The following is a 15,259-nucleotide window of genomic DNA, read 5'->3' on the forward strand; positions in this document are numbered from 1 at the left end:
AGCGCTACTGTCTCTATAGGAGTGTGTTATTCACAGCAGTGTGAAATGGAGTGGTACTGTCTCTATAGGAGTGTGTTATTCACAGCAGTGTGAAATGGAGCAGTACTGTCTCTTATAAGGAGTGTGTTATTCACAGCAGTGTGAAATGGAACAGTACTGTCTCTTATAAGGAGTGTGTTATTCACAGCAGTGTGAAATGGAGCAGTACTGTCTCTTATAAGGAGTGAGTTATTCACAGCAGTGTGAAATGGAGCAGTACTGTCTCTATAGGAGCCTGTTAATCACAGCAGTGTGAAATAGAGCGGTACTGTCTCTATATGAGCGTGTTATTCACAGCAGTGTGAAATGGAGCAGTACTGTCTCTTATAAGGAGTGTGTTATTCACAGCAGTGTGAAATGGAGCGGTACTGTCTCTTATAAGGAGTGTGTTATTCACAGCAGTGTGAAATGGAGCGGTACTGTTTCTATAGGAGTGTGTTATTCACAGCAGTGTGAAATGGAGCAGTACTGTCTCTATAGGAGTGTGTTATTCACAGCAGTGTGAAATGGAGTGGTACTGTCTCTTATAAGGAGTGTGTTATTCACAGCAGTGTGAAATGGACGCGTACTGTCTCATATAAGGAGTGAGTTATTCACAGCAGTGTGAAATGGAGCAGTACTGTCTCTATAGGAGCCTGTTAATCACAGCAGTGTGAAATAGAGCGGTACTGTCTCTATAGGAGTGTGTTATTCACAGCAGTGTGAAATGGAGCAGTACTGTCTCTTATAAGGAGCGTGTTATTCACAGCAGTGTGAAATGGAGCGGTACTGTCTCTTATAAGGAGTGTGTTATTCACAGCAGTGTGAAATGGAGCGGTACTGTCTCTATAGGAGTGTGTTATTCACAGCAGTGTGAAATGGAGCGGTACTGTCTCTATAGGAGTGTGTTATTCACAGCAGTGTGAAATGGAGCGATACTGTCTCTTATAAGGTGTGTGTTATTCACAGCAGTGTGAAATGGAGCAGTACTGTCTCTTATAAGGAGTGTGTTATTCACAGCAGTGTGAAATGGAGCAGTACTGTCTCTTATAAGGAGTGTGTTATTCACAGCAGTGTGAAATGGAGCAGTACTGTCTCTATAGGAGTGTGTTATTCACAGCAGTGTGAAATGGAGCAGTACTGTCTCTATAGGAGCGTGTTATTCACAGCAGTGTGAAATGGAGCAGTACTGTCTCTATAAGGAGCGTGTTATTCACAGCAGTGTGAAATGGAGCGGTACTGTCTCTATAGGAGTGTGTTATTCACAGCAGTGTGAAATGGAGCGGTACTGTCTCTTATAAGGAGCGAGTTATTCACAGCAGTGTGAAATGGAGCAGTACTGTTTCTATAGGAGTGTGTTATTCACAGCAGTGTGAAATGGAGCGGTACTGTCTCTTATAAGGAGCGTGTTATTCACAACAGTGTGAAATGGAGTGGTACTGTCTCTTATAAGGAGTGTGTTATTCACAGCAGTGTGAAATGGACGCGTACTGTCTCTTATAAGGAGTGAGTTATTCACAGCAGTGTGAAATGGAGCAGTACTTTCTCTATAGGAGCCTGTTAATCACAGCAGTGTGAAATAGAGCGGTACTGTCTCTATAGGAGCGTGTTATTCACAGCAGTGTGAAATGGAGCAGTACTGTCTCTTATAAGGAGTGTGTTATTCACAGCAGTGTGAAATGGAGCAGTACTGTCTCTTATAAGGAGCGTGTTATTCACAGCAGTGTGAAATGGAGCAGTACTGTCTCTTATAAGGAGTGTGTTATTCACAGCAGTGTGAAATGGAGCAGTACTGTCTTTTATAAGGAGTGTGTTATTCACAGCAGTGTGACATGGAGCAGTACTGTCTCTTATAAGGAGCGTGTTATTCACAGCAGTGTGAAATGGAGCGGTACTGTCTCTATAGGAGTGTGTTATTCACAGCAGTGTGAAATGGAGCGGTACTGTCTCTATAGGAGCGTGTTATTCACAGCAGTGTGAAATGGAGTGGTACTGTCTCTTATAAGGAGTGTGTTATTCACAGCAGTGTGAAATGGAGCAGTACTGTCTCTTATAAGGAGTGTGTTATTCACAGCAGTGTGAAATGGAGCAGTACTGTCTCTTATAAGGAGTGTGTTATTCACAGCAGTGTGTAATGGAGCAGTACTGTCTCTTATAAGGAGTGTGTTATTCACAGCAGTGTGAAATGGAGCAGTACTGTCTCTTATAAGGAGCGTGTTATTCACAGCAGTGTGAAATGGAGCGGTACTGTCTTTTATAAGGAGTGTGTTATTCACAGCAGTGTGAAATGGAGCGGTACTGTCTCTATAGGAGTGTGTTATTCACAGCAGTGTGAAATGGAGCGGTACTGTCTCTATAGGAGTGTGTTATTCACAGCAGTGTGAAATGGAGCAGTACTGTCTCTATAGGAGCCTGTTAATCACAGCAGTGTGAAATAGAGCGGTACTGTCTCTATAGGAGTGTGTTATTCACAGCAGTGTGAAATGGAGCAGTACTGTCTCTTATAAGGAGCGTGTTATTCACAGCAGTGTGAAATGGAGCGGTACTGTCTCTTATAAGGAGTGTGTTATTCACAGCAGTGTGAAATGGAGCGGTACTGTCTCTATAGGAGTGTGTTATTCACAGCAGTGTGAAATGGAGCGGTACTGTCTCTATAGGAGTGTGTTATTCACAGCAGTGTGAAATGGAGCGATACTGTCTCTTATAAGGTGTGTGTTTTTCACAGCAGTGTGAAATGGAGCAGTACTGTCTCTTATAAGGAGTGTGTTATTCACAGCAGTGTGAAATGGAGCAGTACTGTCTCTTATAAGGAGTGTGTTATTCACAGCAGTGTGAAATGGAGCAGTACTGTCTCTATAGGAGTGTGTTATTCACAGCAGTGTGAAATGGAGCAGTACTGTCTCTATAGGAGCGTGTTATTCACAGCAGTGTGAAATGGAGCAGTACTGTCTCTATAAGGAGCGTGTTATTCACAGCAGTGTGAAATGGAGCGGTACTGTCTCTATAGGAGTGTGTTATTCACAGCAGTGTGAAATGGAGCGGTACTGTCTCTTATAAGGAGCGAGTTATTCACAGCAGTGTGAAATGGAGCAGTACTGTTTCTATAGGAGTGTGTTATTCACAGCAGTGTGAAATGGAGCGGTACTGTCTCTTATAAGGAGCGTGTTATTCACAACAGTGTGAAATGGAGTGGTACTGTCTCTTATAAGGAGTGTGTTATTCACAGCAGTGTGAAATGGACGCGTACTGTCTCTTATAAGGAGTGAGTTATTCACAGCAGTGTGAAATGGAGCAGTACTTTCTCTATAGGATCCTGTTAATCACAGCAGTGTGAAATAGAGCGGTACTGTCTCTATAGGAGCGTGTTATTCACAGCAGTGTGAAATGGAGCAGTACTGTCTCTTATAAGGAGCGTGTTATTCACAGCAGTGTGAAATGGAGCAGTACTGTCTCTTATAAGGAGTGTGTTATTCACAGCAGTGTGAAATGGAGCAGTACTGTCTCTTATAAGGAGCGTGTTATTCACAGCAGTGTGAAATGGAGCGGTACTGTCTCTATAGGAGTGTGTTATTCACAGCAGTGTGAAATGGAGCGGTACTGTCTCTATAGGAGCGTGTTATTCACAGCAGTGTGAAATGGAGTGGTACTGTCTCTTATAAGGAGTGTGTTATTCACAGCAGTGTGAAATGGAGCAGTACTGTCTCTTATAAGGAGTGTGTTATTCACAGCAGTGTGAAATGGAGCAGTACTGTCTCTTATAAGGAGTGTGTTATTCACAGCAGTGTGTAATGGAGCAGTACTGTCTCTTATAAGGAGTGTGTTATTCACAGCAGTGTGAAATGGAGCAGTACTGTCTCTTATAAGGAGCGTGTTATTCACAGCAGTGTGAAATGGAGCGGTACTGTCTTTTATAAGGAGTGTGTTATTCACAGCAGTGTGAAATGGAGCGGTACTGTCTCTATAGGAGTGTGTTATTCACAGCAGTGTGAAATGGAGCGGTACTGTCTCTATAGGAGTGTGTTATTCACAGCAGTGTGAAATGGAGCGGTACTGTCTCTATAGGAGTGTGTTATTCACAGCAGTGTGAAATGGAGTGGTACTGTCTCTTATAAGGAGTGTGTTATTCATAGCAGTGTGAAATGGACGCGTACTGTCTCTTATAAGGAGTGAGTTATTCACAGCCGTGTGAAATGGAGCAGTACTGTCTCTTATAAGGAGCGTGTTATTCACAGCCGTGTGAAATGGAGCGGTACTGTCTCTTATAAGGAGTGTGTTATTCACAGCAGTGTGAAATGGAGCAGTACTGTCTCTATAGGAGTGTGTTATTCACAGCAGTGTGAAATGGAGCAGTACTGTCTCTATAGGAGTGTGTTATTCACAGCAGTGTGAAATGGAGCGGTACTGTCTCTTATAAGGAGTGTGTTATTCACAGCAGTGTGAAATGGAGCAGTACTGTCTCTTATAAGGAGTGTGTTATTCACAGCAGTGTGAAATGGAGCGGTACTGTCTCTATTGGAGTGTGTTATTCACAGCAGTGTGAAATGGAGCGATACTGTCTCTTATAAGGAGTGTGTTATTCACAGCAGTGTGAAATGGAGCAGTACTGTCTCTTATAAGGAGTGTGTTATTCACAGCAGTGTGAAATGGAGCAGTACTGTCTCTTATAAGGAGTGTGTTATTCACAGCAGTGTGAAATGGACGCGTACTGTCTCATATAAGGAGTGAGTTATTCACAGCAGTGTGAAATGGAGCAGTACTGTCTCAATAGGAGCCTGTTAATCACAGCAGTGTGAAATAGAGCGGTACTGTCTTTTATAAGGAGTGTGTTATTCACAGCAGTGTGAAATGGAGCAGTACTGTCTCTTATAAGGAGCGTGTTATTCACAGCAGTGTGAAATGGAGCGGTACTGTCTCTATAGGAGTGTGTTATTCACAGCAGTGTGAAATGGAGCAGTACTGTCTCTATAGGAGCCTGTTAATCACAGCAGTGTGAAATAGAGCGGTACTGTCTATATAGGAGTGTGTTATTCACAGCAGTGTGAAATGGAGCGGTACTGTCTCTATAGGAGTGTGTTATTCACAGCAGTGTGAAATGGAGCGGTACTGTCTCTATAGGAGTGTGTTATTCACAGCAGTGTGAAATGGAGCGGTACTGTCTCTATAGGAGTGTGTTATTCACAGCAGTGTGGAATGGAGTGGTACTGTCTCTTATAAGGAGTGAGTTATTCACAGCCGTGTGAAATGGAGCGGTACTGTCTCTTATAAGGAGTGTGTTATTCACAGCAGTGTGAAATGGAGCGGTACTGTCTCTATAGGAGTGTGTTATTCACAGCAGTGTGAAATGGAGCGGTACTGTCTCTATAGGAGCGTGTTATTCACAGCAGTGTGTTGTGGAGTGGTACTGTCTCTATAGGAGTGTGTTATTCACAGCAGTGTGAAATGGAGCGGTACTGTCTCTATAGGAGCGTGTTATTCACAGCAGTGTGAAATGGAGCGGTACTGTCTCTATAGGAGTGTGTTATTCACAGCAGTGTGAAATGGAGCAGTACTGTCTCTTATAAGGAGTGTGTTATTCACAGCAGTGTGAAATGGAGCAGTACTGTCTCTTATAAGGAGTGTGTTATTCACAGCAGTGTGAAATGGAGCGGTACTGTCTCTATTGGAGTGTGTTATTCACAGCAGTGTGAAATGGAGTGATACTGTCTCTTATAAGGAGTGTGTTATTCACAGCAGTGTGAAATGGAGCAGTACTGTCTCTTATAAGGAGTGTGTTATTCACAGCAGTGTGAAATGGAGCAGTACTGTCTCTTATAAGGAGTGTGTTATTCACAGCAGTGTGAAATGGAGCAGTACTGTCTCTTATAAGGAGCGTGTTATTCACAGCAGTGTGAAATGGAGCGGTAATGTCTCTTATAAGGAGTGTGTTATTCACAGCAGTGTGAAATGGAGCGGTACTGTCTCTATAGGAGTGTGTTATTCACAGCAGTGTGAAATGGAGCGGTACTGTCTCTATAGGAGTGTGTTATTCACAGCAGTGTGAAATGGAGCGATACTGTCTCTTATAAGGAGTGTGTTATTCACAGCAGTGTGAAATGGAGCAGTACTGTCTCTTATAAGGAGTGTGTTATTCACAGCAGTGTGAAATGGAGCAGTACTGTCTCTTATAAGGAGTGTGTTATTCACAGCAGTGTGAAATGGAGCAGTACTGTCTCTTATAAGGAGCGTGTTATTCACAGCAGTGTGAAATGGAGCGGTAATGTCTCTTATAAGGAGTGTGTTATTCACAGCAGTGTGAAATGGAGCGGTACTGTCTCTATAGGAGTGTGTTATTCACAGCAGTGTGAAATGGAGCGGTACTGTCTCTATAGGAGTGTGTTATTCACAGCAGTGTGAAATGGAGCGATACTGTCTCTTATAAGGAGTGTGTTATTCACAGCAGTGTGAAATGGAGCAGTACTGTCTCTATAGGAGTGTGTTATTCACAGCAGTGTGAAATGGAGCAGTACTGTCTCTTATAAGGAGCGTGTTATTCACAGCAGTGTGAAATGGAGCAGTACTGTCTCTTATAAGGAGCGTGTTATTCACAGCAGTGTGAAATGGAGCGGTACTGTCTCTTATAAGGAGTGAGTTATTCACAGCAGTGTGAAATGGAGCAGTACTGTTTCTATAGGAGTGTGTTATTCACAGCAGTGTGAAATGGAGCGGTACTGTCTCTTATAAGGAGCGTGTTATTCACAGCAGTGTGAAATGGAGTGGTACTGTCTCTTATAAGGAGTGTGTTATTCACAGCAGTGTGAAATGGACGCGTACTGTCTCTTATAAGGAGTGAGTTATTCACAGCAGTGTGAAATGGAGCAGTACTGTCTCTATAGGAGCCTGTTAATCACAGCAGTGTGAAATAGAGCGGTACTGTCTCTATATGAGCGTGTTATTCACAGCAGTGTGAAATGGAGCAGTACTGTCTCTTATAAGGAGTGTGTTATTCACAGCAGTGTGAAATGGAGCGGTACTGTCTCTTATAAGGAGTGTGTTATTCACAGCAGTGTGAAATGGAGCGGTACTGTTTCTATAGGAGTGTGTTATTCACAGCAGTGTGAAATGGAGCGGTACTGTCTCTATAGGAGTGTGTTATTCACAGCAGTGTGAAATGGAGTGGTACTGTCTCTTATAAGGAGTGTGTTATTCACAGCAGTGTGAAATGGACGCGTACTGTCTCATATAAGGAGTGAGTTATTCACAGCAGTGTGAAATGGAGCAGTACTGTCTCTATAGGAGCCTGTTAATCACAGCAGTGTGAAATAGAGCGGTACTGTCTCTATAGGAGTGTGTTATTCACAGCAGTGTGAAATGGAGCAGTACTGTCTCTTATAAGGAGCGTGTTATTCACAGCAGTGTGAAATGGAGCGGTACTGTCTCTTATAAGGAGTGTGTTATTCACAGCAGTGTGAAATGGAGCGGTACTGTCTCTATAGGAGTGTGTTATTCACAGCAGTGTGAAATGGAGCGGTACTGTCTCTATAGGAGTGTGTTATTCACAGCAGTGTGAAATGGAGCGATACTGTCTCTTATAAGGTGTGTGTTATTCACAGCAGTGTGAAATGGAGCAGTACTGTCTCTTATAAGGAGTGTGTTATTCACAGCAGTGTGAAATGGAGCAGTACTGTCTCTTATAAGGAGTGTGTTATTCACAGCAGTGTGAAATGGAGCAGTACTGTCTCTATAGGAGTGTGTTATTCACAGCAGTGTGAAATGGAGCAGTACTGTCTCTATAGGAGCGTGTTATTCACAGCAGTGTGAAATGGAGCAGTACTGTCTCTATAAGGAGCGTGTTATTCACAGCAGTGTGAAATGGAGCGGTACTGTCTCTATAGGAGTGTGTTATTCACAGCAGTGTGAAATGGAGCGGTACTGTCTCTTATAAGGAGCGAGTTATTCACAGCAGTGTGAAATGGAGCAGTACTGTTTCTATAGGAGTGTGTTATTCACAGCAGTGTGAAATGGAGCGGTACTGTCTCTTATAAGGAGCGTGTTATTCACAACAGTGTGAAATGGAGTGGTACTGTCTCTTATAAGGAGTGTGTTATTCACAGCAGTGTGAAATGGACGCGTACTGTCTCTTATAAGGAGTGAGTTATTCACAGCAGTGTGAAATGGAGCAGTACTTTCTCTATAGGAGCCTGTTAATCACAGCAGTGTGAAATAGAGCGGTACTGTCTCTATAGGAGCGTGTTATTCACAGCAGTGTGAAATGGAGCAGTACTGTCTCTTATAAGGAGTGTGTTATTCACAGCAGTGTGAAATGGAGCAGTACTGTCTCTTATAAGGAGCGTGTTATTCACAGCAGTGTGAAATGGAGCAGTACTGTCTCTTATAAGGAGTGTGTTATTCACAGCAGTGTGAAATGGAGCAGTACTGTCTTTTATAAGGAGTGTGTTATTCACAGCAGTGTGACATGGAGCAGTACTGTCTCTTATAAGGAGCGTGTTATTCACAGCAGTGTGAAATGGAGCGGTACTGTCTCTATAGGAGTGTGTTATTCACAGCAGTGTGAAATGGAGCGGTACTGTCTCTATAGGAGCGTGTTATTCACAGCAGTGTGAAATGGAGTGGTACTGTCTCTTATAAGGAGTGTGTTATTCACAGCAGTGTGAAATGGAGCAGTACTGTCTCTTATAAGGAGTGTGTTATTCACAGCAGTGTGAAATGGAGCAGTACTGTCTCTTATAAGGAGTGTGTTATTCACAGCAGTGTGTAATGGAGCAGTACTGTCTCTTATAAGGAGCGTGTTATTCACAGCAGTGTGAAATGGAGCGGTACTGTCTTTTATAAGGAGTGTGTTATTCACAGCAGTGTGAAATGGAGCGGTACTGTCTCTATAGGAGTGTGTTATTCACAGCAGTGTGAAATGGAGCGGTACTGTCTCTATAGGAGTGTGTTATTCACAGCAGTGTGAAATGGAGTGGTACTGTCTCTATAGGAGTGTGTTATTCACAGCAGTGTGAAATGGAGTGGTACTGTCTCTTATAAGGAGTGTGTTATTCATAGCAGTGTGAAATGGACGCGTACTGTCTCTTATAAGGAGTGAGTTATTCACAGCCGTGTGAAATGGAGCGGTACTGTCTCTTATAAGGAGTGTGTTATTCACAGCAGTGTGAAATGGAGCAGTACTGTCTCTTATAAGGAGCGTGTTATTCACAGCCGTGTGAAATGGAGCGGTACTGTCTCTTATAAGGAGTGTGTTATTCACAGCAGTGTGAAATGGAGCAGTACTGTCTCTATAGGAGTGTGTTATTCACAGCAGTGTGAAATGGAGCAGTACTGTCTCTATAGGAGTGTGTTATTCACAGCAGTGTGAAATGGAGCGGTACTGTCTCTTATAAGGAGTGTGTTATTCACAGCAGTGTGAAATGGAGCAGTACTGTCTCTTATAAGGAGTGTGTTATTCACAGCAGTGTGAAATGGAGCGGTACTGTCTCTATTGGAGTGTGTTATTCACAGCAGTGTGAAATGGAGCGATACTGTCTCTTATAAGGAGTGTGTTATTCACAGCAGTGTGAAATGGAGCAGTACTGTCTCTTATAAGGAGTGTGTTATTCACAGCAGTGTGAAATGGAGCAGTACTGTCTCTTATAAGGAGTGTGTTATTCACAGCAGTGTGAAATGGACGCGTACTGTCTCATATAAGGAGTGAGTTATTCACAGCAGTGTGAAATGGAGCAGTACTGTCTCTATAGGAGCCTGTTAATCACAGCAGTGTGAAATAGAGCGGTACTGTCTTTTATAAGGAGTGTGTTATTCACAGCAGTGTGAAATGGAGCAGTACTGTCTCTTATAAGGAGCGTGTTATTCACAGCAGTGTGAAATGGAGCGGTACTGTCTCTATAGGAGTGTGTTATTCACAGCAGTGTGAAATGGAGCAGTACTGTCTCTATAGGAGCCTGTTAATCACAGCAGTGTGAAATAGAGCGGTACTGTCTATATAGGAGTGTGTTATTCACAGCAGTGTGAAATGGAGCGGTACTGTCTCTATAGGAGTGTGTTATTCACAGCAGTGTGAAATGGAGCGGTACTGTCTCTATAGGAGTGTGTTATTCACAGCAGTGTGAAATGGAGCGGTACTGTCTCTATAGGAGTGTGTTATTCACAGCAGTGTGGAATGGAGTGGTACTGTCTCTTATAAGGAGTGAGTTATTCACAGCCGTGTGAAATGGAGCGGTACTGTCTCTTATAAGGAGTGTGTTATTCACAGCAGTGTGAAATGGAGCGGTACTGTCTCTATAGGAGTGTGTTATTCACAGCAGTGTGAAATGGAGCGGTACTGTCTCTATAGGAGCGTGTTATTCACAGCAGTGTGTTGTGGAGTGGTACTGTCTCTATAGGAGTGTGTTATTCACAGCAGTGTGAAATGGAGCGGTACTGTCTCTATAGGAGCGTGTTATTCACAGCAGTGTGAAATGGAGCGGTACTGTCTCTATAGGAGTGTGTTATTCACAGCAGTGTGAAATGGAGCAGTACTGTCTCTTATAAGGAGTGTGTTATTCACAGCAGTGTGAAATGGAGCAGTACTGTCTCTTATAAGGAGTGTGTTATTCACAGCAGTGTGAAATGGAGCGGTACTGTCTCTATTGGAGTGTGTTATTCACAGCAGTGTGAAATGGAGTGATACTGTCTCTTATAAGGAGTGTGTTATTCACAGCAGTGTGAAATGGAGCAGTACTGTCTCTTATAAGGAGTGTGTTATTCACAGCAGTGTGAAATGGAGCAGTACTGTCTCTTATAAGGAGTGTGTTATTCACAGCAGTGTGAAATGGAGCAGTACTGTCTCTTATAAGGAGCGTGTTATTCACAGCAGTGTGAAATGGAGCGGTAATGTCTCTTATAAGGAGTGTGTTATTCACAGCAGTGTGAAATGGAGCGGTACTGTCTCTATAGGAGTGTGTTATTCACAGCAGTGTGAAATGGAGCGGTACTGTCTCTATAGGAGTGTGTTATTCACAGCAGTGTGAAATGGAGCGATACTGTCTCTTATAAGGAGTGTGTTATTCACAGCAGTGTGAAATGGAGCAGTACTGTCTCTATAGGAGTGTGTTATTCACAGCAGTGTGAAATGGAGCAGTACTGTCTCTTATAAGGAGCGTGTTATTCACAGCAGTGTGAAATGGAGCAGTACTGTCTCTTATAAGGAGCGTGTTATTCACAGCAGTGTGAAATGGAGCAGTACTGTTTCTATAGGAGTGTGTTATTCACAGCAGTGTGAAATGGAGCGGTACTGTCTCTTATAAGGAGCGTGTTATTCACAGCAGTGTGAAATGGAGTGGTACTGTCTCTTATAAGGAGTGTGTTATTCACAGCAGTGTGAAATGGACGCGTACTGTCTCTTATAAGGAGTGAGTTATTCACAGCAGTGTGAAATGGAGCAGTACTGTCTCTATAGGAGCCTGTTAATCACAGCAGTGTGAAATAGAGCGGTACTGTCTCTATATGAGCGTGTTATTCACAGCAGTGTGAAATGGAGCAGTACTGTCTCTTATAAGGAGTGTGTTATTCACAGCAGTGTGAAATGGAGCGGTACTGTCTCTTATAAGGAGTGTGTTATTCACAGCAGTGTGAAATGGAGCGGTACTGTTTCTATAGGAGTGTGTTATTCACAGCAGTGTGAAATGGAGCGGTACTGTCTCTATAGGAGTGTGTTATTCACAGCAGTGTGAAATGGAGTGGTACTGTCTCTTATAAGGAGTGTGTTATTCACAGCAGTGTGAAATGGACGCGTACTGTCTCATATAAGGAGTGAGTTATTCACAGCAGTGTGAAATGGAGCAGTACTGTCTCTATAGGAGTGTGTTATTCACAGCAGTGTGAAATGGAGCAGTACTGTCTCTTATAAGGAGCGTGTTATTCACAGCAGTGTGAAATGGAGCGGTACTGTCTCTTATAAGGAGTGTGTTATTCACAGCAGTGTGAAATGGAGCGGTACTGTCTCTATAGGAGTGTGTTATTCACAGCAGTGTGAAATGGAGCGGTACTGTCTCTATAGGAGTGTGTTATTCACAGCAGTGTGAAATGGAGCGATACTGTCTCTTATAAGGTGTGTGTTATTCACAGCAGTGTGAAATGGAGCAGTACTGTCTCTTATAAGGAGTGTGTTATTCACAGCAGTGTGAAATGGAGCAGTACTGTCTCTTATAAGGAGTGTGTTATTCACAGCAGTGTGAAATGGAGCAGTACTGTCTCTATAGGAGTGTGTTATTCACAGCAGTGTGAAATGGAGCAGTACTGTCTCTATAGGAGCGTGTTATTCACAGCAGTGTGAAATGGAGCAGTACTGTCTCTATAAGGAGCGTGTTATTCACAGCAGTGTGAAATGGAGCGGTACTGTCTCTATAGGAGTGTGTTATTCACAGCAGTGTGAAATGGAGCGGTACTGTCTCTTATAAGGAGTGTGTTATTCACAGCAGTGTGAAATGGAGCAGTACTGTCTCTTATAAGGAGTGTGTTATTCACAGCAGTGTGAAATGGAGCAGTACTGTCTTTTATAAGGAGTGTGTTATTCACAGCAGTGTGAAATGGAGCAGTACTGTCTCTATAGGAGTGTGTTATTCACAGCAGTGTGAAATATAGCGGTACTGTCTCTTATAAGGAGTGTGTTATTCACAGCAGTGTGAAATGGAGCAGTACTGTCTCTTATAAGGAGTGTGTTATTCACAGCAGTGTGAAATGCAGCAGTACTGTCTCTTATAAGGAGTGTGTTATTCACAGCAGTGTGAAATGGAGCGGTACTGTCTCTTATAAGGAGCGAGTTATTCACAGCAGTGTGAAATGGAGCAGTACTGTTTCTATAGGAGTGTGTTATTCACAGCAGTGTGAAATGGAGCGGTACTGTCTCTTATAAGGAGCGTGTTATTCACAGCAGTGTGAAATGGAGTGGTACTGTCTCTTATAAGGAGTGTGTTATTCACAGCAGTGTGGTCATTTTCCATTTACTGTATTTTGTTCATTTTTATTAATTTCAGCGCGATACAAAAGTGTTGCAAAGCATCAGTTTATGAAAACTGCTGTCAGAACAAAACTGAATTAACTATCTGCCTTTGATTAGCAATGAAAAATATACTGTGTGCACAATACATGTTAAAATAACAACAACAACAATAAACACAGTATAAAAATGCACTAAGGGCTGGATTCACAATCCTGACCTTCTCTGTTGCTGACGTCTCTCATCTAAAAAAATAAGAAAATAAATACAGTATTTGTAAACCATGTGAAGAAGCACATACATGAAAATCTCATCACCTCGATTTTTCTTTAAATTGAAATGCCCAGTATTTACCCGTTTTCTCCCAAATTTGGAATGCCCAATTTGATTGCTACCCTAGGCAGCTACCCACAAACCACCTGGGGCACTTTAGCCAATCGTTTATACTGTATGGTGGAAAGTGCTGTTGCCTGGTGAGATGAACTAATCCCAGCCAACTGGCAATTGCAAATGCAGCCACTAGACTGGCAACTACAGTACTAGATACAACCAAGATTCAAAACAGTGAGCTCTGGATCATATGACTAACCATGCAGTAGTGTCTTTACTAGGTGAGCCACTGCAGACCCCCAGCTAACCTTTTCTCATTAACTTCAATGTTGAAGCACTGGTAACCAGTCCTTACCTCTAACTGATATTCCACAGTTTCATATTTCTTCCCAGTATAGTAACTTTTGACCTCTTTTTTGCAGCAACTGGGATGAACGTAGTTTGCAAGGAGGAAGTCAACCACGATTATTGTCTGAAAGGTACGTAGAGGAAAATGACCTTCATGAGATCCACACTGATTTAAAACTGTGAATGCACTTTATACACAAAGACAGGGACGCATTAGCAGAATACATTGCAACTGTTTTAGACTCACCATACCGAAGTAGGCGAGTGTGGATCCAATGTATGTAATCAGCTTAATTAGACTGAATTTTCCAGCCTTTTGAAAAAAAAAAAATGTAAATGTTTATTATAATAATAAGTCTTTCATTGTGTCAGGACTCTAAACTAGGCTGAAGGTTTGAATGGGAAGGGGGGCTCACATTAAAACTGTCCGTCCTGAAAGAATCATCTTGAGCAGAGCAGTGACCTGTTTGAAGGACTGAAAGCTAATTAATAAATCCTATTCTGAATGCAATGCTCTAGGTTATATTTCAAAATAGTGATTATGAAAGAAACATACTTTTCTTCACAGGACAGGTGTACTTGTTTCAGTGTACATATTCATGTGATAAATTGGTTTAATTTGATATGCACTAAACAGAGTTCAAACTAAGAGTCTTAATCACCTTTCCAGTCACCATGACATCAAACCGGATTCCATACACCTTGAACAATGTGCGCTCTTCCACTCCATTCTGTTTATAGTATCTTGCAAACCTGTAAATAAAGACCAGCAGATTGTTCTCTGGTATACAGTCCTGCCTGCCATACCCACAGGAATTATCAAGATGCAAATCCGTATCTATTATGGTTTCGTTCAATTCGCAGCAGTACAGCTGCAATTCAGCAAAGCTGAAATAAAAGGGATGATTTAACGGCATAATGTTGTTGCAAAGCGAGTGCGCTGTTATCCAGCTGCATCCCCTCAATGCCAGAATTAGGAGGTTTAAACTGGAACGCAACAGTTCCTGTGCCTGCCACGGGATGGCGCTCCAGCTCTAAGGCATTGTCACACTTTGAAACAACCAAGACAAATGTCAAAAAGTTTTCCCTGTGTCTGACAACTCAAGCCTACCAGTCAACAGTAAGCAATACCACCATCGCCAGCTCTAGCTAACAGTATATTAGACACTGGAAGCATACCCCTTCCCTCTAATACAAGACTGTACTCCTGCTCTGACCTGAAGCTGAAGCCAGGGAATAGGGTCTTCTTGTCGTTTTTCTCATCCAGTCTTCGAAAGCTGTACTCCGGGACACACTTGTGAAGCAGCCAATCCAGGTCACATTCCCAGTTAATCTGTATTGCTATCACTCCTCCCTGTAATTCAAGTGGAAGTACGATCACCCTCACAAACATGACCATGAGGTATAAGAGCATGTACAGAATAGGATAAAGTAATGGTAATGTGGACAGACAGAGACACCTCCATATAGCCCCACAATCTCATACTCCCAATAGCATGTGCTGAATAATGTGAATACCATGTTTCATTCTGGTTTGATAAGAGATTGTCCAGATATATGTAAAAATGTAAGTGAGACATATGGAGGTAC

At 42.5% G+C, this 15,259-nt stretch overlaps 1 protein-coding gene across 5 annotated transcripts in view; it reads right to left on the bottom strand.

Annotated features, from left to right (window-relative positions):
- Positions 1-12,994: 12,994 nt before the first annotated feature.
- Positions 12,995-15,259, bottom strand: part of LOC131703254 (P2X purinoceptor 4-like) — a 33,943-nt gene continuing 31,678 nt past the window's right edge. For 3 of the 5 annotated variants that reach the window (XM_059006349.1, XM_059006352.1, XM_059006350.1), the window contains 5 exons: positions 14,887-15,023; positions 14,332-14,422; positions 13,917-13,982; positions 13,677-13,793; positions 12,995-13,236 (listed from right to left, as the gene is read on the bottom strand). In XM_059006349.1, coding sequence (XP_058862332.1) covers positions 13,186-13,236; positions 13,677-13,793; positions 13,917-13,982; positions 14,332-14,422; positions 14,887-15,023 — 462 coding nt within the window. In that variant the 3' untranslated portion in view covers positions 12,995-13,185. The remainder of the gene's footprint in view (positions 13,237-13,676; positions 13,794-13,916; positions 13,983-14,331; positions 14,423-14,886; positions 15,024-15,259) is intronic. The other 2 variants (XR_009309745.1, XM_059006351.1) reach the window with 2 other exon arrangements.

The sequence above is a fragment of the Acipenser ruthenus genome, chromosome 32 (assembly GCF_902713425.1).
Source record: "Acipenser ruthenus chromosome 32, fAciRut3.2 maternal haplotype, whole genome shotgun sequence".
Lineage (NCBI taxonomy): Eukaryota > Metazoa > Chordata > Actinopteri > Acipenseriformes > Acipenseridae > Acipenser > Acipenser ruthenus.